This window comes from Candoia aspera, chromosome 15, assembly GCF_035149785.1.
Source record: "Candoia aspera isolate rCanAsp1 chromosome 15, rCanAsp1.hap2, whole genome shotgun sequence".
NCBI classification, from domain to species: domain Eukaryota; kingdom Metazoa; phylum Chordata; class Lepidosauria; order Squamata; family Boidae; genus Candoia; species Candoia aspera.
Genome location: NC_086167.1, coordinates 14,786,526 through 14,810,950, shown reverse-complemented (window position 1 = coordinate 14,810,950; position 24,425 = coordinate 14,786,526). Strand labels below are relative to the sequence as shown.

General features: G+C 47.7%; 1 protein-coding gene across 1 annotated transcript in view; it reads right to left on the bottom strand.

Annotated features, from left to right (window-relative positions):
- Positions 1-231: 231 nt before the first annotated feature.
- PITPNM2 (phosphatidylinositol transfer protein membrane associated 2) overlaps positions 232-24,425 on the bottom strand; it is a 103,321-nt gene continuing 79,127 nt past the window's right edge. Inside the window, 20 exon segments of the mRNA XM_063315847.1 lie at positions 232-1,542; positions 2,534-2,662; positions 3,544-3,727; positions 3,909-4,058; positions 4,613-4,761; positions 5,378-5,494; positions 7,000-7,116; positions 7,825-7,973; positions 8,986-9,172; positions 9,174-9,196; positions 10,052-10,216; positions 13,444-13,593; positions 14,876-15,046; positions 15,978-16,153; positions 18,413-18,627; positions 19,364-19,483; positions 20,509-20,698; positions 21,957-22,201; positions 23,714-23,784; positions 24,126-24,230. Of these exon segments, the coding sequence (XP_063171917.1) occupies positions 1,195-1,542; positions 2,534-2,662; positions 3,544-3,727; positions 3,909-4,058; positions 4,613-4,761; positions 5,378-5,494; positions 7,000-7,116; positions 7,825-7,973; positions 8,986-9,172; positions 9,174-9,196; positions 10,052-10,216; positions 13,444-13,593; positions 14,876-15,046; positions 15,978-16,153; positions 18,413-18,627; positions 19,364-19,483; positions 20,509-20,698; positions 21,957-22,201; positions 23,714-23,784; positions 24,126-24,230 (3,161 nt within the window). The 3' untranslated portion in view covers positions 232-1,194.

Genomic DNA, 24,425 nt, shown 5'->3' with positions numbered 1-24,425 from the left:
TAGCTTCAGAAAACAGACCTTCTTTCTAAAAGTTCTCAGCGCAAAACATAAAAACGATGAGGTTTACAGTTGCATATAACTACAGTTTAAAAAGAAAGCGAGTTTACAACCTCTGCCAAAAGCCGGAACTAACGTCGGAAAATGAGAAACGACTCTCCAGTCTTAGGGCGGGGAATAATAATAATAATAATAATAATAATAATAATAATAATAATAATAATAATAAACAACCATCTGAAAAGGTCTGGGAAGAATTTGGACGTAGCTTCTTTTTATTTTCTGTTTTAGGCTGAGCAAATATAGGGTGCTTTGAACGATACTGCCGGTACGGGCTGAAGATTAGGACTTATCGCCCAAATCCATTTCTGCTCCCCTCCATCCCAAGGGGCAGAATCTTGTGGCTGTCACACTCTTTTTTTTTCCTGAATTAGTGCAATCTGTCAGCTTCCAAACTCCTGTTTAAAAAAATTCCTTTAATTGGAACCGGCCCCCATAAACCACCAATCCGATTCTATTTGGATTGCACCCACAGCTTCGACGTAGCCGCCGTCCATCGATCAGAAGCCGTGACGTGACTCAGCCTGGGAGCAGTCGGTGCATTGTCTCCTTGGAGCTCCGTTCGCCTACCCCGAGTCCTTCCAGATCCCAGAAACGGAGCAAATGGTGTTGTGGTTGTAAAGCAGGGATAGCTGGCGGCGTCCCCCTCCCCACGTCCAGGTCACAGGGCCGGCCTCAGTGGACTCACGCACCCCACCCCACAGCCTGGTCTGCCGCCACTCCCACATGGCACCACCACCTCTTCTTGTCTTTGACGGATGGCTAAGAAGCTGAACAGGCACATATTTACAGTCTCTAACCCTGGATAAGAGAAAAGGTGGTGCAGGGAAATGGTGGATCTTGGAGAGGAGGCAGCTTCCATCAGTCTTCCTCCCTCCAGTGTCCCGGTGGCTTCTGTGTTTGGCCCGCCCGGTCGCACTCCGCTTGCCCAACGCCCCTGCTGCTGTCTAGGCCTCCGTGTGTCGGGGAAAGGGAAACCCAATCGCTCGGTTGCTCCTGGCCAGGTTATTGCCGCTCCGCCGGCAACTAGTAGCACCATATTTGCCCACGTGCCCCATTCTGCAGGCCTCACCATCGCCCTTGCTTCCGCCACGCGGGCAAGCACAGCTGGCTGCCGCCGTCGTGCCTCGGCTGCCTCTACTTCTGCCCTGAGTTCCCCGGTTCGAGCCTCGAGACCGCACTTCGACCCCAGCAGCCTGCGGCGAGACTCATGCTCCTCTGGCTGCGCTCCCGGTCCCGCTCCCGGTCGCTTTCGGACTGGCTTTGCGTTCGCTCTGGCCGGTACCCGCCACTCTGGCTCCTGGACGCCGTGGGCTGGGAGGAGATGGTCCGCAACAAGTGGTTCCTCTTGCGCAGGAATTCCGTCTGCCCTGGGAGGCCAAAACTTCCCTTTCGGAGAGCCATCCGGGTGGTGTTCTTGGCGGGCCGGGACCGGTGCGTGTACTCCAGCTGGGCCAGGTGTGACGCGTAGCCTTCCGTGATGAACTGCGGGACAAGAAACCCAGAAACGCCTTACTTTGTGGGGGGACCTGTGCCCTTGGCTCAGGGTCAAAGTCTTCCCAGGTGCCGTTTTGGAGGCCAAAACTGGCAGGAGGGTCTTTACTAAAGGTCTGCGTGAAACAGAAAATATGTTTGGGTTTGGACCCAGAACAAACTGGCGCATTGTGGGTGTTCTGCCAAATTGTTCTGGATCCGCCACGGGCTGACTAAAGTGACACTTGGAATGCTCAGGTGGTTTTGGAGGAACAAAAATCTGGCAGGATCCCAGAGTGATTTTATGGGGCAAGCAGGCCGCTCTATGTCCCTCCCCTGCTAGGTGGGTTGTGAGCTGGCCTACCTACACACACAGTCTTTCCCTCTCTTGCCTCTCTCTGCCGCTGTTATAGAAATCTTGCCTTTTCCTGCTGTTCCCCATTCCCGCATCTGCGTGGCACAGTTCTGAGTCAATCTGTGTTAGCCCTTCGAGGTAGTCCAGAAAGAAGCGTTTCTCCCCTCCTTTCCTTTTACTCTCTGTAAAACTAGGGAGGGTCCCTTCTGAAATGTTTCCCACACCTTCCCTCCTTCTATGGGCTGAGACATCCTTTACATGCTGGTTGTCCCATCTGTGGCTCTTCCTCCTGTCTCCCGAGGTCATTTCCACAGACCATTATAGTTTGTATCTGGAAGAAAACCACCTTGTCTGGTTCTGCGTCCTGGCCAAAACGCCTGAATGTGCACATCTAGTCAGCTTGCAAAATATGGACATTCCAGCCCACCCTGCTCTATCGCTCAAGCTTGGGTTCAAAAGCTAAACCTGAAGGTCTCCTCATCTTTCCACAAGGTCCTCAATCAAACAGAGCTAAGGTGGGTCTGCTCCTTCTGCCCCTGCTGCTCACAATCCTTACCTCTTTCTTCCCTAAGATGCTTCCCTGGGATTTATAAACAGTGGACAGTGGGCTGGACAGATTACAGCCTTCTCCTAGCAAAAGGGTCTTACTTGGCATTGGCTTTGTAACTTTTTGGTAGGCCGCCCAACAATGTAGATCTGTGGAGGGGACAGGTTGATGGAAGTGTAGACTGAGACATCCTTGGTGGATCCATAGGCTGCATGGATCTTCATGTCCAGCTACCCAAGGGCGAGAAGGAAAAGTCAATCAGCTGAGATGAGACCCAAATGCAGCCTAACCCTGCTTGTGGACACTGGAGCCAGGTGGCATGTCTAAGGAATTTCTGTCCATGCTGGGAACATTCTTGATTAGATGGGTGAAAGTGAAGAGCAGAGAGCCTGTGGCCGCCTCCCTCCCATGTTCCTGAATGACCACTCTCAGCAACCTACACGGTTGAACATGATGGCTGTGAACTGCAGCTTAGCAGTATCTCAACAGCTATGTGCTCCCCACCTCCAATGCAAATAAATAGCCAATTAAGTGCCTGCAGAGATTACCACAAATGGATCAGCATGAACACAACCCCTTCCTCGTTGCCCTTTTCCTACCAAGTGGCTGAGCTCCCAGTCAGAACCTCCCTCAACACACGCCTACCCATACACAAGCCGCCACTGAATAGCTGCCCGCAGACATGGCTGAACAGGGGCTCCCACGTCAAGTGTTGGGCAGTCTGGATGCAGATGAGCTCTGCATCCCTGAGAACGCCTGTGAGAAGGAGTTCTCTCACAGCCAGAGAAAAACAGTCTGCTATCAAACTGATCTGTTGTCCAAAGATGAGGCAGATGGAAACCAGACCTCCTGCCCAAAACAGAGGGCCATCCACCCCACCGTGCAAAGAGGACGGGAGAAAGAGGTGCAAGAATGTGAATCTTGATTTCAATATAAACGGGGCTCGCATTTAATACTCAGCAGTCCCTGGCGTTTTTCCCCCCCATAATGGCTTCTTCGCTTCCCTGCAGTACAATTTCTGATCAGAAGGTCCCAGATTCTCGAAGGTGTGTTTAATGGGACTCAGTGAGCCTGACAGCAACTGCTTCAACCCACTGAGGGTTCTGCTTACGTCTGTGATGAGAGATTTCAGGAAGTTGGCTTTGTGCCGCAAGGGGTCGTGAACCAGCCCGTCGCAGAAGGAGACAATCCCGTGGGGAAAGTTGTGCTGTGCCAACCAGGCGACCACCCGTTGCTTCTGCATGTCGGGCCGGCCCGTGACGTAGATAATGAGGTAGCCGAGGTCTTGCCAGTGCCTGAGGAGGGAAAGACGAGGAAGAAGACAAGTGAGTGGGGAGAGCGGCTACGGGAAAACGAACGCGGGAAAGTGGCCCTCTTTTTCAACCAGAAAAAACACTCTGATTCATTCTTGCAACACTCAGTTCCTCAGCCCAACGCCCAGGCACGCTAACTCTCCCCACCGCTAAGCTCTCCTACCGTACGACGTCAACTGCTCCGGCCCGGACTTTGGGATCGCTGCCCATGATGGAGACGCTGGCGGCGAAGGAGCCGTCGATACTGAAGACCACGAATTCGGTCCCCCGGGGCAAAACCGTTATGTAGCTGTCTGCATAGGTGTGGTCACCCCTAAAGAGAGAGGAACCAAGAGGTTCTGGAGTCAGCAGGAGAGTGGGCAAACTTTCGTGATACGGTTTTGATTGCAGCGGGCAGGGCAATGTGCAAAACGGCGCATCGTTTCCTTCCAAGGCTTCTGGGGGAGGCTCAACTGCATTGTGGCTATTTTAGGATTCGCGCTATGGTTTCGATGTGTTTTGTTCTTCCAAATTAGGGTCAACGGCACACCTGTTTTTCAACAACGTTGGTCAGGAGGGGCTCCGGGAAGACCAAGCAGGGTTCAGAAGCTACCGGTGGCTTTAGCTTTATGGGCAGCTCAGGATTGGATGAGAGAGGAATCAGGTAATTTTTTTTCTTCCAAGCCGTCCTGAGCACCTGCCTTCCGAGAGGAAAAACCGGATAGAAATCTAAAAGAGGACCCAACGCTCAGCCTTGGATTAATGCTGGAGATGCCGATAGCTAATCCACAATCACGTTGCCTCAGTTGCCGCATCTGTGATTTTCAGCCCATGCCCATTTCTTCCTACTGCTTGACCTCCGGCCAACATTCCTGCAAGGGAACTTACCTCACCACCATTTTGACAGGGTACACCCCGATCCCCAGCCGCCTCTTCTCAGGAATCATGTAGGAAACCCGCCCGCTGCTGTTGGTGATCTCCGTGTCAAAGTAAACCCATTCTCCGGAGGGGGGCTGGGTCATGATGTGAATGTCCACCTGAGGCATGAAAAGCAAGATGGCAGAAGAAACCTGGAATCAGCAGGGTGGCTCTGCTGGATTCGGCCTGGGGCCATCTGGATTCAAAAACCCATCGTGGTGTTGATAATTTTTTTTTCCCTTGGGCGAATCCACTGCGTGGCATCATTGTGGGTTTATACTGGGGAGGGGGAGGAAACATGTACCGCCCCCATGCAGTAGAACTCGCTGCTCTTTCTTTTGGGTTAATCTGGCATAAGGCTGCTCATTAACCTTGCCAATGTGGACCAGCAACTTAGCTCTAATTTCCATTTTGGAAGATCGAGCACTCTGGAAACTTTGGCAGAGCCGAATTATTGGATAGGCATCAGGGAAAAGCCCTGAGAGCTGTTCCACCGTGGAACAGATGCCTCGAGAGGGGATGGATCCTTCTTCACTGAAGGATGTTTGAACTGAGGTTGGATGGCCATCTGCAGGGGACACCCGAGGGGGTTGGACTGGATGATCTCTACCACCCCTCCCAATGCTTTCATTCTAGGATTCAGTGGATGCAACTGTAACGTGAGCAATTACAGTTTGGATGTAAATCATTGTAGAAATAGTTTCCAAGCTTTGCGGGGGCAGATTGGTAACACACCTTCTCTCCTGTGAGCGTGACCATGTCCAACGGGCCATACATGAATCTTCCGTTTAACATCTGGGGCCCTTCCTCGTTGGCAACGGCGTCGTTTATTCGGTGGTTGGCCGTGACATTCTGCCAAAGAGAAGGAGGGGAAGCGTCGGATTTCAGGAGCCAACTGGGAGCATCAATTCCCACCCCGAAGGACACGGCGGATGCACGACTTAATAATTCATTTTTGATTTTATAATTTCAATGCCTACCACTCGTACACAATTCTTATGAATCTTGTTTGTTTGTTGACACTGCATGATCAATGAGTCTGCACAGTAATTAATCATTTTTATGCATGGAGCCTCACTTCACTGAAGCAGGGAGTTTTCTCCTGCCTGGCTGAGTGGATGCATTGATTTAAATTTACTTTTTAATTCAACTCTCGGGGTAGCTGTCAGCCCCCTTCCCCTCTTCACTGAACTGACAAACGCTGGACCGCAGGACATAGGCTGCACCGCTGCCTGGTCGGACTTTAGCTCAACCGTATCCTTTTTCTTATAAACTTGATCCCAGTCATCATTTTCAAACGGTTTCGGATATAAATTTTTAAAACCCCTGAAAAGCCTCAGTAAGAATCAACGATCATGCTGCTTCCCTCAACTGTCAGAACAGGTGTTTGTTGGCAATCAAAAGGGTAGCAGAAGTGAACAAAAGCTATAACATTCCTGGCCATTAATTTTTCACTGCAGGCCCAGGCCACCACTAACTTGCTGGTCTAACCATTTTTCCCTTCTGGGGATACAGAATGTTTAAATTTTTCATTTCATATGATCATAGCCATGTTTTCCATGGCGTTCCCCCAGAGTCACTTATGGGTGGCCATGTAAATGTAATAAAATAAATATAAGAATAAAGTATGTAAATCAAAGAAAATAATTAGAATGAAGTAAGGAAATAGGGTGAAATAAATAAATAGGATGAAATAAACAGAATGAAACCAAAATAGAATCAAATAAATAAACGAACAAACAAATAAATATTAGGATAACCTTATCATTTGTTTTGTAAATCTTTTATTTGGCTTGAAGTGAAATAATTAAAAAAAAAAGTTAAAAACGTCCTGCTCTCTTTGTAAACGTCCTGACTGCATAATAGTCAGAGAATATGACGGCTTTTGTCATATTCTCGTTTCATTCACCTCCATAGAAATAACTATTTGTGGGATTCAAGATTTATCATCTGGGCTTTATCTCTTGACTCCGTAGGCTGCTTTTCGTCCGATTTTTACTGTACCCCAGAATTGGAAGGAATCATTTAGGCCACAGGTTCTTAACTCGGTGTTGCTGGAAGTTGGGTGGCATATAAATTTAATAAATCACCCTCATCCTCTTCCTCGTCACCCTCTCCTTGCTCACTGGGAAAATCCAGATCAAAGTAATCCCACAAAAGGGCTTTTAACTGGACATATAGTTTCTGAAAAAGCATACCATTGCACACTATTATTATTACTTCCAGCTGAATCAACAGTACTGCCTACCGCCCTGGTCCTTAACACGTTATGATTTTGAGGCTTTTCATCCTCCTCTTTGGAGGACTGTGTTCATGACGAAAGGCAGCTGGCCCATGGGGTGAGGAAAGCAACCCACCCGTAGCTTGACGTGAGTCTGTTTGCGGAGCCATTTCTCCCTGGGTTTGGAAGGTGTAAAGACGGAGACCTCTTTCCCATCCACTTCTAGGATGCTGGCGTTCTCGTGCCGCATCACCTGAAAGAAGATTCTGTCAATGTAGCTTTACGATAAAGTAGAATTAGCTCATCTGGTCGTGTTTCCTGTCTGGTCTACCTGAGAAGGCTGACATCAATCTTGCAAGTCTGAAAGTACCAATCTCCCCCTGTCTCCTTTACATCCTGAGAGACTAGGGAGGGTCCCTCCTGAGCCTCTTTCTCCACCCATTATGCAGCTGCGGGCTCTGCCCTCTCTTATCTGACCATTCCATCTCTTCACCCCATTTCCCATGGTCTTTCTCACATACCATTACAAGACCTTATATTATAAAACAGACTTTTCAGCAGACGATCCTCTTACAATACAGTGTACCTTGTGGTGTTTGGCCAGAAGAAGAACCACATATTTTTTTACACTTATCTAACCCCCAGCCACAATCCCCTCCAGCAGATCTGTCCTCTTCCACACCAGAAGAGCCACCTCTCCTGGAGCAAAATCAGGCATAAAACATTCTCAAGAGCAGCATTAATTCTTCACCCGCAGCGTGAAGTCACCTTCCCCAATCGCCGGGCACTTGGCATTTCTTACAAATCCAGTGCCGCATCATCTTGCCCAAACTTCTCCCGGCTTGAGGGAGCTGGTTCCTCACAAACTCAAAAGTAGAAGAGGCACTTTCGTGGAATCTTATTTAAAATAAAAAAAAAGCAGTCAGAGGAGGATACTGGACGTTGGCAGGAAGAAACTGACCTGCCTGAGGAGGAAGGAGACTACGTCCGTGGATTCCCAGTAACTTGCATGAAAGAGGTGTGGTAAGGCGACTGTGGGGAAAGCAGTCAATGCATCGGGGCAGTAGAGAGCATAGTCAATCCTTTTGGTCCCCCACCATTTTGCAGCAACTGGGAGCAGAAAGAGATCCCAACAAACATTTTTGGCTTCCACAAAGTACCACAACTTTCCATCTGCTGCAGTTCCCAAGGCCATGGCGCATCCAGGAAAAGGGTCAGGAAACTCCCATGGTCCGGCCACGTCAGTACTACGAAATGCTTGGCCATGGCTCTTCTCAGACCATGGAAGATCCAGGAGGGGCTGTCCCACCACCCTGGGGAAGTACTCATAGCCAGGGATCCGAAAGCAGCCCTCTGCTTCGCACTCCCTTCCCCTTGATTTTTGAAAGCACACCTTTGTGAACCCGTTTCTGAATCTAGGACAGAACATCCAAAATTTGAGCATCGAAGGAAAAGATAGAAAAGTCTGGATAAGAAAGCCCCCAGCTGCTGTTCTGCATCTCATTCTTGGAAACTTAAATGGGAAGGGTGAAAGACTCGCCCCTAAGGAGAATTCCTATTCATTTTATGTCAACCCCGGTGACTTTGCTGGATTTCATCAATACTTTCTCTTAATCCTGCTCTTAATTCCAGCAAAAATCCACGTCTGAGATGATAATGAACAAAGCCAATCAAATACCCAGGAGGAACACATTCGGAGGGGCTCTCAGTGTTAAACTGATCGTTGGAAAAGCACAGGGGGAAATCAAAGCCCGCTCCAAACTCTGCAAAACACGATTTCTGAACTGCAGGAGTGACCTTAACTTTCAGGCTCACAACATACTTAGGAAATTCTCCAAGCAGGGCCATCAAGAATAAGCCTGTTCTTCCCAAGAAACAGCAATCAGAGGACAAAGGCTGTGTAGAACATTAAATTAACCTGAATGAACTTGACTCCTTCTGACGGGCTGTTAGTAGCATGTGGGTTAATCTCCAGAGTGAGTGTAAAAAGCGTGGTTGGTTAAATAGAGAGCAAGATTTGAGAAATGCCCCCGTGAAGAAGACTCTTGGGTTCTGGAGACAGCGAAAGAAGAGATAAGCAATTGCTGGGTTTTGCTCCCGTTCTCGTCGCTCTCCAGAATACCTTTGTTGGCATCAGAGTCTGGAATCAGATGGGTGGAATCCACTTCCCCGCGGAGGGAGCTCTCAAACCTTCTTCCTAAAGGACTCTGGGATCTTTCGGACTTGGGCCCCCTAGTCCTCTCGGGGGAGGACTGGATGGTGGATTTGTGGGGCAGTGCTAGCAGAGCCAGAAGGCTAAACCCTCTGCCTGTGGTTGAGATGGTGTTTTTTCTCTAAAAGGAATGACATTTTCAAAAAGAGAGAGAAAGACAACACAAAAATAAAACACACACGCTTGTTAAATCACACAGAGAACCATGCGAAATGCACCTCAGATTTTGACCTCTAATAGTGCGTTGGGGATAAAAAGTGCATTCAGTAATATGTTGAACGATACACAATTCAACCATGCCTTTTGCTTTGGAGGCTGGAATTTGGGATCCAGAACTCTTGCCTTTAGCTGATGAACCAAGGCCGGGAGTTTTAAAATGGAACCAACCTTCGAAGGTTACAACTTCCTAAAAAGGATGTGCCCTTGCCCCTTTTGCGCCCCAGGAGTTGTGGGAGGGAAAGAAATTCGAGTTGAAAAACTTTGAGTGTCAACGGGGCCGGTGAGTTGTGATGACAGTCTCTGAGCCGGGGAACAAAAATGGACATGTTCAAAATATCGCAGAACAAGGACAGATGGATTTTTCTTTTTTTGGCAGTATCAAATAAACCGTCGGCATCCTCCCCACTCACCATGACTCAGTCGGAAAGAAGATCAAAGGGAACAGGGAGGCCCTTCCATTATTCTCTCTGATAGATGTATCCATATCCAGTTTCTGTAAAACCCCACTTCTTCCTGATGGCAATACAGACTCTGAATCTGTATGGATTGGGCTTTCTTGCTCGTGAGCTGCTCTAAGGGGCATGGTGTTCCTTTTGGGTGCTGAGCACCACTCTGTCCTCTCCTTCTGCAACGTTCTGAAAAGCTCCATGCTTATTCCCAGGCTGGGGGAACTCCATCACGCGGGCACAGAGAAGCAGGCGAGTGCATCAGCTGACCTTCACGGGTAGTTGGGGGAACTAAGCTTGTTTCCACTTACTGTTGGCTATGCTGGAGGCAGCGTAACTGTCTGCCATTCCCGACACCTGGCTGACAATGCTCACTTCGCTTGCTCTCCGGAAGCCCCTGAACTGGGGGGCTGAAATGGGAGCAGACGGGGACGCGTTTTCCACGAAGACGCCACCCTGAGACTGAACAACATCTGCTACAGAGACGAAACAGGGAAATCGAGAATATTAAACCAAACCACAAACACACTATGACAACCAGGATGCCATATATAAATAATTTTTTTAAAAAAATGCAGGCACGCCTACAAAAAACAGGCGGATGCCACTAAGGTGGGCATCAAATCAAAGCTCTCCACACCAACTCAACGGAAGAAGCATTTGTGGGGAACAACAGCAAAAGCATCAAAACGGGATCTCCACAGCCACGGCCCACCCGAAGAGACCACAGGGCAGAAGCCAAACAAATCTTCCTTGGAAGGAAGCAGAAAAGTCCCAGGATCCCACCTGGGTGCAGGAGAGACTCACGCCAACAGGCACAGCTTGTGGAGAGCAGAGGTTTAGGACAAATTTGATTTAAACAAATCAACGGAATGCTGTTAATGGGATTGTTCCCCATTTATGAGGTGGTGGACATGGGACCAGGTTCAGGCGGCCACAGGACTCGGTGGGTGACTCCAGGCCGGTGCTCCCCTGCTTAAGTCCAGCTTCCCTGACCAGGAAGCGCAAAAGGTTGTTTTGAGGGACAAAGTAAGGGGGAGTCCCCTGTGTATGTCCCTACAGCACTCCGAGAAAGGCTGGTGCATAGATGCATGGAATAATAAACGAATCTATGGCGGGGGAGCTGGAAATTCTGGGAATTTGAGTTGGGGACAAACACTCTAGAGGGGCTTTGGGCTTCGGTTCCAGCTATCTGAGACGAAGCCTGAATGGAAGGGAAGTGTTTCTGTTCCTTCCTAAGCCTCTTGCTGTAGGGGAAGCAGGCAACTCATTCCTAAAACTCAGACAAGCCATCCACAAGCTGAGCAATTGCGCCATGCAAAACAGTGGCACGGGAGAGCCATTGGGTCTGGGGAGAGGAGCCATAAGAGGGACTTGGGGCGGGGGGTCGTGAAAGCTTTCCCAAAGGGGCCAGAAATGTCCTAAAGTCCAGCCTTTGCCGAACACTGAGTATGTTGGGAGGCAGCCAGGCCCCGCAAGGATAAATGCAAGCGTGGCCTTTCTCGGGCACGTCGAACAAGCCAAAATAAACAAGGAGTACCACCTCACCATTCTTGGAGCACCAGAGAAGGTGGCAGTCAGTTCCTAGCACCTCTGCACATCCGGCAGTTCTATACCCACCGGCGTTATCCTGAGTTAAATCCCCCTGAGTTACTACACAAAGTTTGCTTCTAAGCAGATGTTACCGCAGGCAGTCTCTGAAGCCTGGCACCTTCCAGATGTGTAGGGCTACACCATTACCCTCAGCCTGCAGGGCCAACAGTTCTGGTCCCTGATGGGGGACTGTAGCTCAGCATATTTGGAGGGGCCCCGCTGGGGAGAAACTGTTGCCCAAGACTGAAACAACATGGGAAATGTTCATCTTTAGATGAAGGTTGTAAAATATTTATACTTATTTGGGGGCCTGCACCCCTAGGAAAGCAAAGAGCTCCTTCTTCCGGGGGACAGAATTTTCTCCGTCCTGCCCAAGCATCTGCAAATTCTCTACAGCGGTGTTCCTCAACCATGGCAGCTTTAAGATGTGTGGGCTTCCACTCCCAGAATTCCCCTTCCATTCCCTTGCTGGCTGGGGAATTCTGGGAGTTCTTAAAGCTGCCGCAGTTGAGAAACACTGCTCTACAGGGTATATTTCACGCAGCAGAAAACACCCAGAGGCGTTGAACTGAACATCAAGAAGAAAGCTTGTGCGCAGCCACCACAGCTTGCAAAGGAAAAAGAGAAAGATGGAGCAGAGCTTTGGGAAAAGGCGAGCCGAACCACCCTTTGGAAACTCATGTTTGCACCCTATCCCTCAATCCACTTTAGAGGCAGAGAAGTGTGCAAAGCCACAGGGTCCAGAGCAAGAGGCTGTTCCCCGTGGGGGCAAGGGAAAATAATCCACCGTCCTCAAGGAAGGGGTTATGTGCTTTGTGGAAGGACAGTCGTCAAGGGAGGCTGCTCGGTGCTAGAGAAAAGGGGAAAATCTATCTATCTATCTATCTATCTATCTATCTATCTATCTATCTATCTATCTATCTATCTATCATCTATCATCTATCATCTATCTATCTATCTATCTATCTATCTATCTATCTATCTATCTATCTATCTATCTATCTATCTATCTATCTATCTATCATCTGTCTGTCGGTCTCCAGGAGTGACTCAACATTTAGCTGATTCATTTTCCAGAGAAAGATGCTTCTATCTTCTGTCTACCCTCCTCCTGTTCCATCAGCAGGCCTGGGGATTTAAAATTCTCCGTTCAGCTGGGCTGCCTGTCATCAGCCGGGATACGTCTGACCCTCGAATGCCTGCAGAGGCAAGCTAGCTTAGTGGAAAAGAGAAACCAGATGGATTGCTTGTCAACAAAACAAAACATAGAAAGAGAGAGAAGGAGAAGGAAGGGAATGATCAGTCTGTTGATTGAGAATGAGGAAATGCTTAGGGATCAGTTAATACTCTGGGCCATACGGAGCTCTGCTTCCCGTATCCTTAAATGTGTATGACCACTGATGTCTTTCTAGTTGTTATCCTTACAGTAATATCCATACCACCCTATTTTATGCTGCTCTATATAATAGCTTACCTAGCTTTCATATTATTGATTATAACTTTACAGGTAGACTTCAGCGATATAGTGATTTTATACTTTTCTGTTTGGCATTCTGATTTTGTAGCTGGTTTTTTTTCCCCATCATGTTCCATATTAACCTTTATATTGTGTTCTTTTATACTGTGTTATCTTACACTAGTAATATTCTGTTTCCACAATCTGAATATTTTACTGATCCTGAGACTTGAAGTTAGGTTAGTAATTCTCAAGGCGAGGTATTTCTTCACAGCACAGAAGCTAGGCTATTCATCTAGGGATGGTGGTAAATTGTCATCATCTAAGGTTATTTTACGTCGGTCAATGACCAGAATAAACTGAGATGAAGCCCTTCTTCAATCACTCTTTCGTCAGACAAAAGAGAGAGAGAGATGAAAGAATCCTGCTTGCAACCTTACTGGGGATAAACATCAGCCACTGCAATGCCACCTTCTCTTTTTATCCCCTTTGTTTCCTTTTTCATTCATTTATCCTTCTCCAGCACAGCTAGAAAGTTCTGTGTGGTTCTAAGTGCTAAGAAGACTGGAAAAGCTTTCAGGATGTGACATTCAAGCATCAGCCACCACTCCAAGAACAACACAAGACCAAATGGGGAAGGTTCAGATCACACACACTCAGCAAATCCAGAATTTTTATTGGAAACGTCTTGCCAGTTCAAGGTGGGAACGGGGATACTGGTTTCCATGAAGGTGTCCTGGTTCTGAAGAGCAACCAGAAGGTTGCTTTCAACGAGGAGGGCAGGATTGTTCTGGACTGTTTCCACTAGAAGCAGATAGGGAAGAAAACAAACAGGGGCACCAAGGGAAAAAACAAGAAGACAAGAGACATGTGGCCACAAGTACTGGAACAGGAGACTTACGACCAGTGTCAACACCATCTCTACAAGGGTTTGGATGCTGGAAATGAAGCTTCAGTGGTGCTGTGGTGAGGCCTGAGCAGGTATACAAAGGTGGTGGCTTAAAGCAGAGGCGCAACGGCAGAAAAGCAGATGCTGGGCCACAGCTGCTGTGGTGGTGAGGTGCACATCCAGACTTGGGAGTCCAGTGGGGAGAACAATGTCGGAGGGTCATTTTTTTAGGGAGAGTCTCGATGGAATCAGGTTCCAGCCATCTTTGTCCACCTGTTTTTTCTCCACTTGAAGTCAACCCACCTTCTATACCTGTTCAGTGGTGGTCCACAGTCTCAAACCCAGATCCTCTGCTAATCACACTGCCCTAGACCAAAAAGCAGAAGTGGGGGCAGTCTATCGCCATGTGGGCCCCGTGGCATAAAGCCAGGATCCATGGCTATGCAGAATGCTTTCCTTTGTTGTTTGGAAAGAATTCAACAGACATCAGTCCAACTTGGTACATTTTTTAAAGCCCAAGGTATAAACATCTGGGTTGAGTTCCCACCCACCCTTCAGAGAAGAACATTGCTAATCATCATGGATCTTAAGCCCCCAACAGAAAACTCAGTGGATTATAGCTAAGAGGCAAAGGTTTTAAAGCATGGGAACGGGAACTTCCACAGGCCTGTTGGGAGAACGCTAACACTCCACAATAGACAGATGTATTTGCTTGTTAGCCCAAGATTCAATATTTGATCACTACTGCGCTGGAGAGTTTTTGAAAAGCAAATCCCACAGAGTCTCCCAATGGGATGTGAGATTGACGGCAATTAGTTACTGATGGCCGACTCAGAATATTGTGTCCTTTGCATGAAAAAAGGATCTGCAACCAGGAAGAACACCGTAACTCTACACCGGGGATTAAAGCCCTGTGAAAATGTCATTGTTTGCTGTTCCTCAGAAATGAAGGGTCTGGGACTCACATCTCTTGCCAACCAAAGGGGCTTAGACTTGCCACCAGATGGATTTGATCTTCTCCAAGCCTCCAGATTCACCAGGGACACGAGAGCTGGCGTTGCAAATCACCACTTCCCCAGCCCAGAAGACTATATGTGGACCTCAGATTCCCGAGGATTGTTGTGACTGTGTGAACCCCTTCTCACTCAGCCAATCAACTGCTCCCTTGAAAAGTGGAAAGGGAGAAAATGAACTTACCCAGAAGGGCTGAATTGCCGTCTCCAAGAGGGAATCTCTGGTAACGTGGGATGCTGAAGGGGGGCAAAATGTGGAACTTCTTTTCTAGAAGGGGTTCCAAGCGGGAGGCAGAAGGGTCAGCTGGATGGAACAGGTTGTAGACTTGCTGGCAAGCTGGTCTCAACTGGAAGACTGAGCCATAGATAAAAAAGAAAGAATTGGCAAGGGAGAGGAGACAGAAACCATAATCCACGGCTCTGCTGTCTCACTGACAACCCTCTTTGTTGGTTCTAAGCTCTTCCAGCAGTCAACACTAATGGGTTATGTCATCAGAACAGAAACCTAAGCAATATTTAGAGACGTTTGTTTGTTTGTTTGTTTGTTTACCTACCAACCAACCAACCAAATTTAGTCATTGCCCATCCCACTCAGAGAGCAAGTCTTTTTGGTTTACAATAAAACAGGAATAAAATATTAGCTAAAATACAATAAAACACTAAAACAATAGAATAAAAACGACCCTCTTAAATAAATAATATATTCAAAGAGGTGGATGGTTAAGAAAGATGCTCTTTCTTAAACCCTGTTCAGTCTCAGTGCTCTTCAATTTAGCGTGAAATCCCAGAGCAACTGTCTCACCTGTATTTTATTAAACGAAACATGCAGGTGCTCACGGGAACAGACAGATTTAGAAGTCACACCAGATTTTATTGCGGCAACTTGGCTTAGTAATGTATTATAATATAATCATATAATTCGTAACATCATTTATAATGCATAATGTCTTACTTCTTGATCGCATGTCTTTTAAAGAGTTAGTAAAAAAACATCTACAGAATACTCTAAGCTCGCTTATCTTGTTTATCTATCAGCTGATAAAAATATTTTGAAGGGTTGTAAAATTGCTCAGCAATTTGAAGGAATGTCTAGGTGAGAAGGTGACTTTGCAGGCACAGGTCAATTGTTTTACAGCAATCCTGTGCAGCTTAGAATTCTGTGTAGAAAGGAAAAACTCTGAAAAACGCTCATGCTGGTCTCATCCCAGATTTCCATCTTTGCTCACAAAACCTGTGAAAACTAAGATGTTGTTTCAGAAGGCGCTCCTCCCCACCCTGGAACCTACTGTCAAGAGTTGGTATGATGGTTTTTCGTAAGGCAAGGACCAGCCCCAGGGGAGACCCAAACAGGAAGAAGTCGGTGATCTCAAATTCGAATTTCCCAAGATTCCCACCGTCCAGTTGCGTGGAACTACTGGATCGCCTTGACCCCGGGAAGTTCTTAAGAGCACTAGATTGTAAACTAGAAAAGGAAGGAGACGGGACATCAGCAGCAACACATACAAAAAGCATATTTTCCCGATGGGCAATCAGGAAAACGCATCACGCTCCAGTTAACGAGACATGCAATTTTACTGTAAGAAATGCACAGAAAAATGGTCACGAGCACCTCGGATAGAGGACAATCTAACCATTGATTCTGTGGCATTATCATGCTGGACAGAAGATGCAACGTGGAATTATTCTGATCACAAAATTTAAATTAGAAGAATATATGGGCAAAGCTCTGCTCTCTCTCTCGTTACTTTTTAACAACCCCATTTTATTGGTATTCCTTGTTGTTATTCACAGACACCAGCATCTGACTTGGCAGCTGTTTGGGTCCCATGGAATGCAACAGATAGGAAAAAAATGTAGGTGTTGGCTGAAATGTTTCTGAATACATTTACAACTCCTTAAGCCGAATCCAGTTTTTCATTTCCAACCCACGATCTTTCGGAGAAAAAACGTTTTCCGATGTCCGTCGCGTTCCTGTTATCCCTGACCGGAGAAGAAAATCTGCAGAACTTTTCAGCCATTCTTGGCCCAATATAACTTCATTCTCTGAACTATTCCATGCGTGACAATACCATGCTCTGCAACGAGGGCAAGTCTTTTCAGAAGTCTGTGATCAAAGGGGCTTACTGCTAAATTAATCTGCCCTCCTGAATTGCAATCAGGCTTTTCTTGGCAGATGGCTCCCCCCAGGCCCCCCGATGCTCTAGATTTCTCTGTAATACAGAAAGTGGTGAATGCCGCTTACCTATTTCTTCCTCAAGGAAGGTGTCGGGGCAAAAAGGGATAGTTAAAAGGGGTTAAGAGAAAAGAAACAAGAGAGATCAAATAAGAGAGGGAAATGAAAGAGGAAGACCGCAGTTGGCTGGAAGGCAATCTTACCAGCTTGCATACAACCTTACGTTACCACCATCCTAACACATATTCTCATAATGATCACCCAGCTGAGCCATCATCGGTCACACAATTGTCCTGCCCATCTGGATCAGGAGGCTGTCAGGCCTGGTTGTGTTGGGCCCGGGGGGGGGGGGGATGCTGGGCACAGTGCTACCCTCCACCCTCCCATTTTGCTTTCTGGTCTCTGCCACCCAGCATATTTTTATTTATTTCCCTGGCCAGGGAGAATCGGGGGCAGCAATGGAGCAAAGCTCTAGTTACACCTGGCATTTTTGCTCCAGGACAGGACAACTGCAAATCTTTTTAAAAAGGAAGTGCCGGATGCCACATAGGAGTCACCCCAGAACCACTTTTGCAGATCCAGAGCATCAGGCTATGCTCAGCCCCTTGACTGTTGTTCAGCCACACACGTTGAGAGGCAGAAACTGCATTTCTAGGAAACAGAGGATCTATGGAATCTGATCTGGGTAGACTCTGCAGTCCTAAGCTTCCTTGGACAATATCCATCCACCAGTTGGCTGGAAGATTATAGGATGTCGCCCCTCACTGAGAAGAAACTCCATGGCTGACCCTAACAGGAGTCTTGAAGCATCTCCCTATCCAGCGCTAAAACTCTCTGCTCTCCACGGTTGACCTGGCTGAGCCTCAAATCTCTTCTGGACAGGTGGGACTTTCTCTCTTGTACAGAGACTTGGGCTTCAACTGCATGGCCTGTACAGTCTCAACAATCCGGCACCGTTCGCCCTGTGATCTACCGAGCCGGGGAGGCCGTTAATAACAAGGAGGGAGTTTTGAAGCAAAGGGGTTGTAATTTTCCCGTCCCTCCGAGGCAGGAGGAAGACAACAGCCCGCAATATTATTTAGTGCCGGGAGGAAAACAAAAGCCACCACAGAATCCGATAAATCTTGGGAACAATACCGAGAGAATTTCCTACAGATGGGAGACATGATAAATAAAATAGATGGCCACGCGGTTGAGCGGACACACATTCTTATCAGCTTGGAACAATCTGCAAGTCAATTCCAGGGCAATTTCAAGCCCAATTCCAGGGCAAGTAGAGGGGTGGAGGGCAGTGGCCTGTTCAGGGATTTGTTGCTCAAAACCGGAGGGCACCAGGGAAACGTGGTTCAAGTCCCCGCCCAGCCATGGAGTTCCCTGGGCGATCTGAGCCCATTCCTCTCTCTCGGCACATCCTACCTCACAGGGCTGATACTGCAGGGATGACGTTAGGGGAGATCTGTCCACCACCACTCCACACACCATCTGGCACGGTCCGAAAAATGTTGTGCACAAGCAGAGAAACAAGCTTTTCCCACTCTGCAAAGCTACCTGGACAGGAACGCCTGGTGCTGCTTCAGGGTGTCCGGCTCGAAGGTGGACGAGTCGCTCCTTTTCCGCAGCAGCTGCTGCTTCCTGGGATCTTCCTCGTGGCTGCGCGGGAGGTCGGCCGTGCTCCGGCTGAGGTGCCGCGTGGCTTCCAGGCCACAGCCTTCCGAGCAATAGCTGTTGTTCACGAGGATGCCGGGAGACAAGAGATCCGTGTCCTGGAATTTGAAGGGCACAAGGCCAGGCCGTCAGACTCCTGAGAAAGGGCAGACGGGCGTCGATGCTCTGTTGGAGAAAGAAGGAGATCCACGCACGGCCTGACCGCCAGCTCAAAGGGCGGCTGCTGCTGGACCCGCCAGAGGTCAGTGGTTGACCCCTCACTTGTCGGGTTGCGCTCAGCGATCTGACCCTTCCTGTGGCCGTTGTGGGGCTTACCACCAGCCCGAGGGGGAGTGATTTAGGTTGCAGAGATAACCAGCATTAACCAAGCGTTTTGCATCCTCGTGGATGCAAGGTATTAGCTAAAGGGCGAAACAGGTTTATGCAACCACAGGATGGCCTGGCAGAGGGGAAATGTGGGAATTAGGCAGGGACAGAATGATCACCATATTATGCCCTTGGGACATGTTATCTCAGGCTCTGCGTCTACACTGGTGCCTGCCCCGTTTTGAGCTAAAGCCCTCCCTCCCCAGAGTGGCAGGGCCGCGACAAAGAAGCAAGCAGGGCTAAACCTAAGATAAATAGAATGAAAAGCCATTGATGCCGTCACTTACCATTAATCCCATCGTTTTTCCATCGGTCACACTGAACGTCACGGTTCAGTGGCAATCTTTGTTGTGGCCCCGGGGGCCCCCACTGGTGTTTCAAGGGTCACAGATTCTGCACCAACCTGGTTTAAGCCACGTTTTCCTTTCCTTTCAGTCCAGAACAAGCTTGAGACTTTGTCTCGTTTACCTGCACGCTGATGACGCTCCCGCGGCGGCTACTGTTTTGACTCTCCGGCGTGGTCTGGTTGCTGTAACAAAGGGCATCGAAGGCCAGGATTCCCCCCACACAGTCCCCGATCAGGCACACCTGAGGGAGGGAAAACAAATCCCATATCTGATTCCTTTCCAGGGACACCAGCCCTTCAAGTTCCCCAGTGAAAGCAGAGAATGAAAGGCCACGGGACGAAAGGCCACAGGGATGGTCTAGAAAGCCATGTCTGAGGGCTCACTGGGAAGTTCTCCCCTGAACAGAACAAATTTAGATTAAGGAAAACGGGCCCAGTGCTGTTGACTAGTGCCAGATGTTGACTAATGCCACCTCCATCCATGGCTACATGGAAGGCCCGTGGGCTAAGCCTGAAAGGAGAAGACACTTGATTTCTAATGATTCCCCTCAGATTGTCGTGGATGAAGAAAAAGCAACTGGCAGGGTTATAGCTTATAAAGTCCTTTACCCAAGTCACCATCGAAGTTCTCTCTCCTCCAAAAAAGTATGTGGCTACTAGAACATTCCCTCAGGAAGTTCAGTGCCAGTGGTGAGAGGAGTCAGGGCCCAAAACTGGAACAACTAAAGTCCAGGGTGTGTAGACGCATCTGATTTCTCTCTTTCCAAATCCCACGTCACCCTGACCAGTGGAGTTACCACAGCATGAGACCAAATTCCTGCCAGAGGTGTGAACACGCTGCTTTCAAGGACTTTGGAGGTGAGGCCAAGGGCGACATTGAAAGACTGCGCCTTGCCTACTCCTGATGTGAGGAAAGGAGCCACGATTTGCCCGCTGGTGTTCCTCAGATGGGAGTCCCACAGAGCTGTGGAAAGACAGTGTTGCAAGGAACCAGAGCAAGTTCTGTGGCCGCTATTTCAAGGGCGTGTCTGTGCGCGAGGCGGACAAAGACTTCTTCGGCAGTAATCCAAAGACTCGCAGATTCAATCTGCAGATCGACTCCTTTCAATGACCAAGGGTTATTTAATAAGGCAATGGACTTAGTATTGATTTTTTTTTTGTCTTGAGTCAACCCTCATTAAACGATCTGATTCAATAAACTTCCCCAAGCCGTGAAAGAGGATGGCTAGCTTATCTCTGATGATGGAAGAGGCCATCAGCTGCTCACCTGGCCACTGAAGGATGCGCCTTCTTGGGATTTGATAAAGTCACCGTACACTTGATTGGTTCTCAGGATCACTGTGGCAACTGCCTCTTGGTACTGCGGGGAGGATGTGGCCAGGAGAGGAAGCGCTGCGAGTGGAATGTGATCCTGGCTACTGGAAAGGCAGCCTTCATCGTAACTATAGGGGCTGAGGCTAAAGAGGAAGAGGAGGAGCAGAAGTCAACGTCTACTTACTTACTTATTAACTTATTCATTCGTTTATTTATCAATCAAATTTATATAGCTGCCCATCTCACAGGAAGTTTTCTAGGAAAGGCCAATTTAATATACAGTAGCTGCCCATAGTTCACTGGGGTGGGCAGCTATATTAAATCTAAATAATAATAATAATAATAACAACAGCAGCAGCAGCGGCAGCAATAACTGCCCAGGTTTTAACTGTAATGCCCAGCTGCAGCCAACTCTTAATAGAACTGGATTAAAGGAGATGCCATGAAATGTCCAGGTTATGCTCTGTTAAGGAGAGCAAGAACGGCTGGGGAATTCTGGGAGTTGAAGTCCACACATCTTAAAGTGGCTGAGGTTGAGAGGCGCTGCTCGAAGCCAACATATCCAACCAATAACATGTTCATTAGCTAAGGGGAATCTTCCAATACTCTCTTAGAAACACAGACTTCTGTGGGTGCTGTTGCTTTTACCATGACTCAGGCCTGCACAGCTACCTTCCCCAGCCGCCGCACTCCAGGGAGAAAATCAGTGGCCTTTAAAACAGTGGAAGTCTATATGTGGACTGAAATAACCATCGGCAGAAGGTGGAAGATGCACCCCGTAAATAATAAATGAGTAAAGAAATAAATTGGTTCAGAGTGATGATTGCTGCAGGCTATACTCAGCCTGGATGAGTCATCATGCAAGTATGAAGTCAGGTTTTTTTTCTGAAATAGATAGATCAGTAGGATACATGTGTAGACAGATGAAGGAAGGAAGGAAGGAAGGAAGGAAGGAAGGAAGGAAGGAAGGAAGGAAGGAAGGAAGGAAGGAAGGAAGGAAGGAAGGAAGGAAAATATACAGGTATGTGTGTACATAACATTTTGCTGCATGTTGCAGAGGATCAGATTTCCAATTCTACAGTGATGATGGATGGGTGGGCAGACAGACACAGTAGATAGATGGACAGATGGAGATAGAATACTGGTTTTGGTGGCTTGGTTATGCCCCATCAGAGCTTAAGTAAGTCTCTCTCCCAGACCCACACACGTAGCCATCAAAAGCAAAAACAGCTGTGAGACCCACAGCTAGGGCCTAAATACATTGACTAATAAAACCAGGGAATATGCCAAACAGCAACCATGGAATACAGACCCCAAGTCTCTTTTGGAAAACAAGCTTACCCTGCCCTTTGCCTTCCCTAAATCCTACCCCATTGTCCCGAAAACCAAGCAGCTACTCACTTGGAAACCAGGGAAAACGCTTCAGAGCAGATGGCCGGACAAGGGACTAACTTGATGGCGATCCGTCGAAGGGCGGCCGGATAATGGACCCTGATGACAGTATCGAAGGCTGCGGCAATGGTGTTGACGTCCCCCTGCTTGGAGCTTGGCTCGCCGCTTCCCGTATCAAGGATGTTGCCTCCATGCAGGACCAGGAGGAGGACGTGGATTTGGCTGGGCTGCACCAGCGGAGGTACAACCTCATCCTGCAAAGCAGAAAGTGAGGAAGATCAAATTCAAATTCAGATCAAATGGATTCTTAGGACCTAGGGCGCTTCCTGTTGGAGAGGCAGGAACTCTTGGGTATGGCCCAATTATCTGGAAACTTTCAGATCCCCTGGCATGTTGGCTAGGCTGGGGGTTTGCTAGGCAGAGCCCTTGTGCTGCAACCTAAAAGTATCTCAGGGCATGCACCGTGGTTACCCGGATACTATAGATGGCTTCATTTGCCACAAGTGAGAAGACGACATATAAACACAAAGGATCTGTTGGAAGGGTAACAAAAATAGACCTGAGTACTTTCCTGGAACCCGTTCAATTTTTTGTATCACTTCGAAGTTCTCTTTGGCACATTGGCACCTTAACTGAACGCTGTTGCTCCTACGTGTTGATTCTCCTTATAATTAACCATAACTGTTGGGTAAAACTTGATTCCCAGAAAACTCCTTGCTTTCTTTTTTTGCATGGAGTTAAGGACCGCATAAAGTTTCCATCCTGAAGTCATCGCCATTTTGGCTACACCGAAATCAGGGGTCTTAAAAAGTGTGGGATGACCACCTTTTCTCAAGGCTGAGGGTGATTTTAAAACTCCCTCATTGCTCAGGTAAGCCGCAGCCTGCAAGGAGGGGATTCTGGATGGGCCGAAGGGTGAAACCTGGTGGAAAATAAAGTAGCCAAGGGTGTTTTGAGTTGGCTGAATTGGGGGGTATTTCTGGATTCTGCTTTAGTCTCAGCACTCACTCACTGTTGGTGCATCCCTGAGCTTTTCTTCTGCATTTGCAGGCAAAAGGAATTGCAAATCTACTCAGGCACTGAGACGTTTAATGCTGATGCTCTTCAGATGCAGCATCCAAAGACTAAACCGATTGGAAAGATGGAAGCTGTGGTCCACAATATCTGGAGGGCAACAGGATGCAAAAATGGCCTCTGCATCCACATGCATGCATACATGTACCCCAAGAGATGAGAAAACTGTCTAAAAGCTAGCCTACCTTAACAGCTTCTCATATATGAAGCCCAAAGGGGTAACAGCTTCTCAAGGGAGAGAAAGGGTCTAGGAAAGAACACCCTTTTCAACAGACGCTACCATCACCACCCAACATGTCAAAAGAGACAGGAGTGTCTGCAGGGAATGGCCAAAAAAGTCAAGGCGGTGACCTCAGTGGTGTGATTGCATGCCACATGCATAAAAAAACGTGTGGAGCTTCAAACACTTTGTCACGGCTGCCGTCTTGACCTTTTTGATCACACCCTCCAGGCACCTTTCTAGGGACCTTTATACATATAAAAAAAGAATTAACAATTTTGCTTCTATGCAAGCAGACTGAACAGCACCATTGATGAATTTGGTAGCATCCTCAGAGATTAGTTGCTTCAGACTCCATATTCAGAGCCCCAAGTCTTATGGACACATCACAGATGTCGGGTGTAGAACAGGTAAGCATGTAGCCAATTGATTTGCTTTTCAATAAAGCAGGACATTTATTTAGATGTTGTACCTCAATGATACTTAGTCTTTCCACGCTGCATCCAACATGATACTCCGCTGCCGATTCAAGGCTTGGATCATCTGGAAGGAAAAGAGAGTGGGCATGCAAACTAGGTTTATCTCCTGCCAGTGAGATAAATTTGAGGATTCAATCTGGGGAAAGTTTGCATAATCAGAAGAGGATCTTCTGGACCTCCATCTCGCTAGGGGGGAGTAGCCCAAGATTCCCCCTTCCATCGGAGAAGACATGTCGCTGCAGGGAAGAAGGGGTCCCCCACCGCCTTTCCAAAACTCTTCAGTTGTATAAAGCCAACATCAGACTGTAGCACAAAACTATAATCAACCTGACTTAAAAGAATGAAGATTCAAGAGGATTACAGCCCCAGGTTTGCCATCCTCAGTTCGTTCCGCAAATATGCTACCTGGGACTTCATCGGTTTCTGCCGTTTCGATCTTATCCATGAGATCGTTTGAACTCCATTTTGTAATTTCTTTCGGGAACACCTCTTCATTCTCAGACAGGTCCTCTGAGAAGAGAAGAGAAGAGGGCATTTATTTATTTATTTATTTGATTGATTGATTTCTATAGCTGCCCATCTCAGCGAGTGACTCTGGGCAGCTTACAACAATAAAACCATAAAACAATTAAAACAATTACAATCAAAACAGTTAAAATATAAAATAAATACAAAATAAATATACATGGCTGCCAAGCGAGCAAT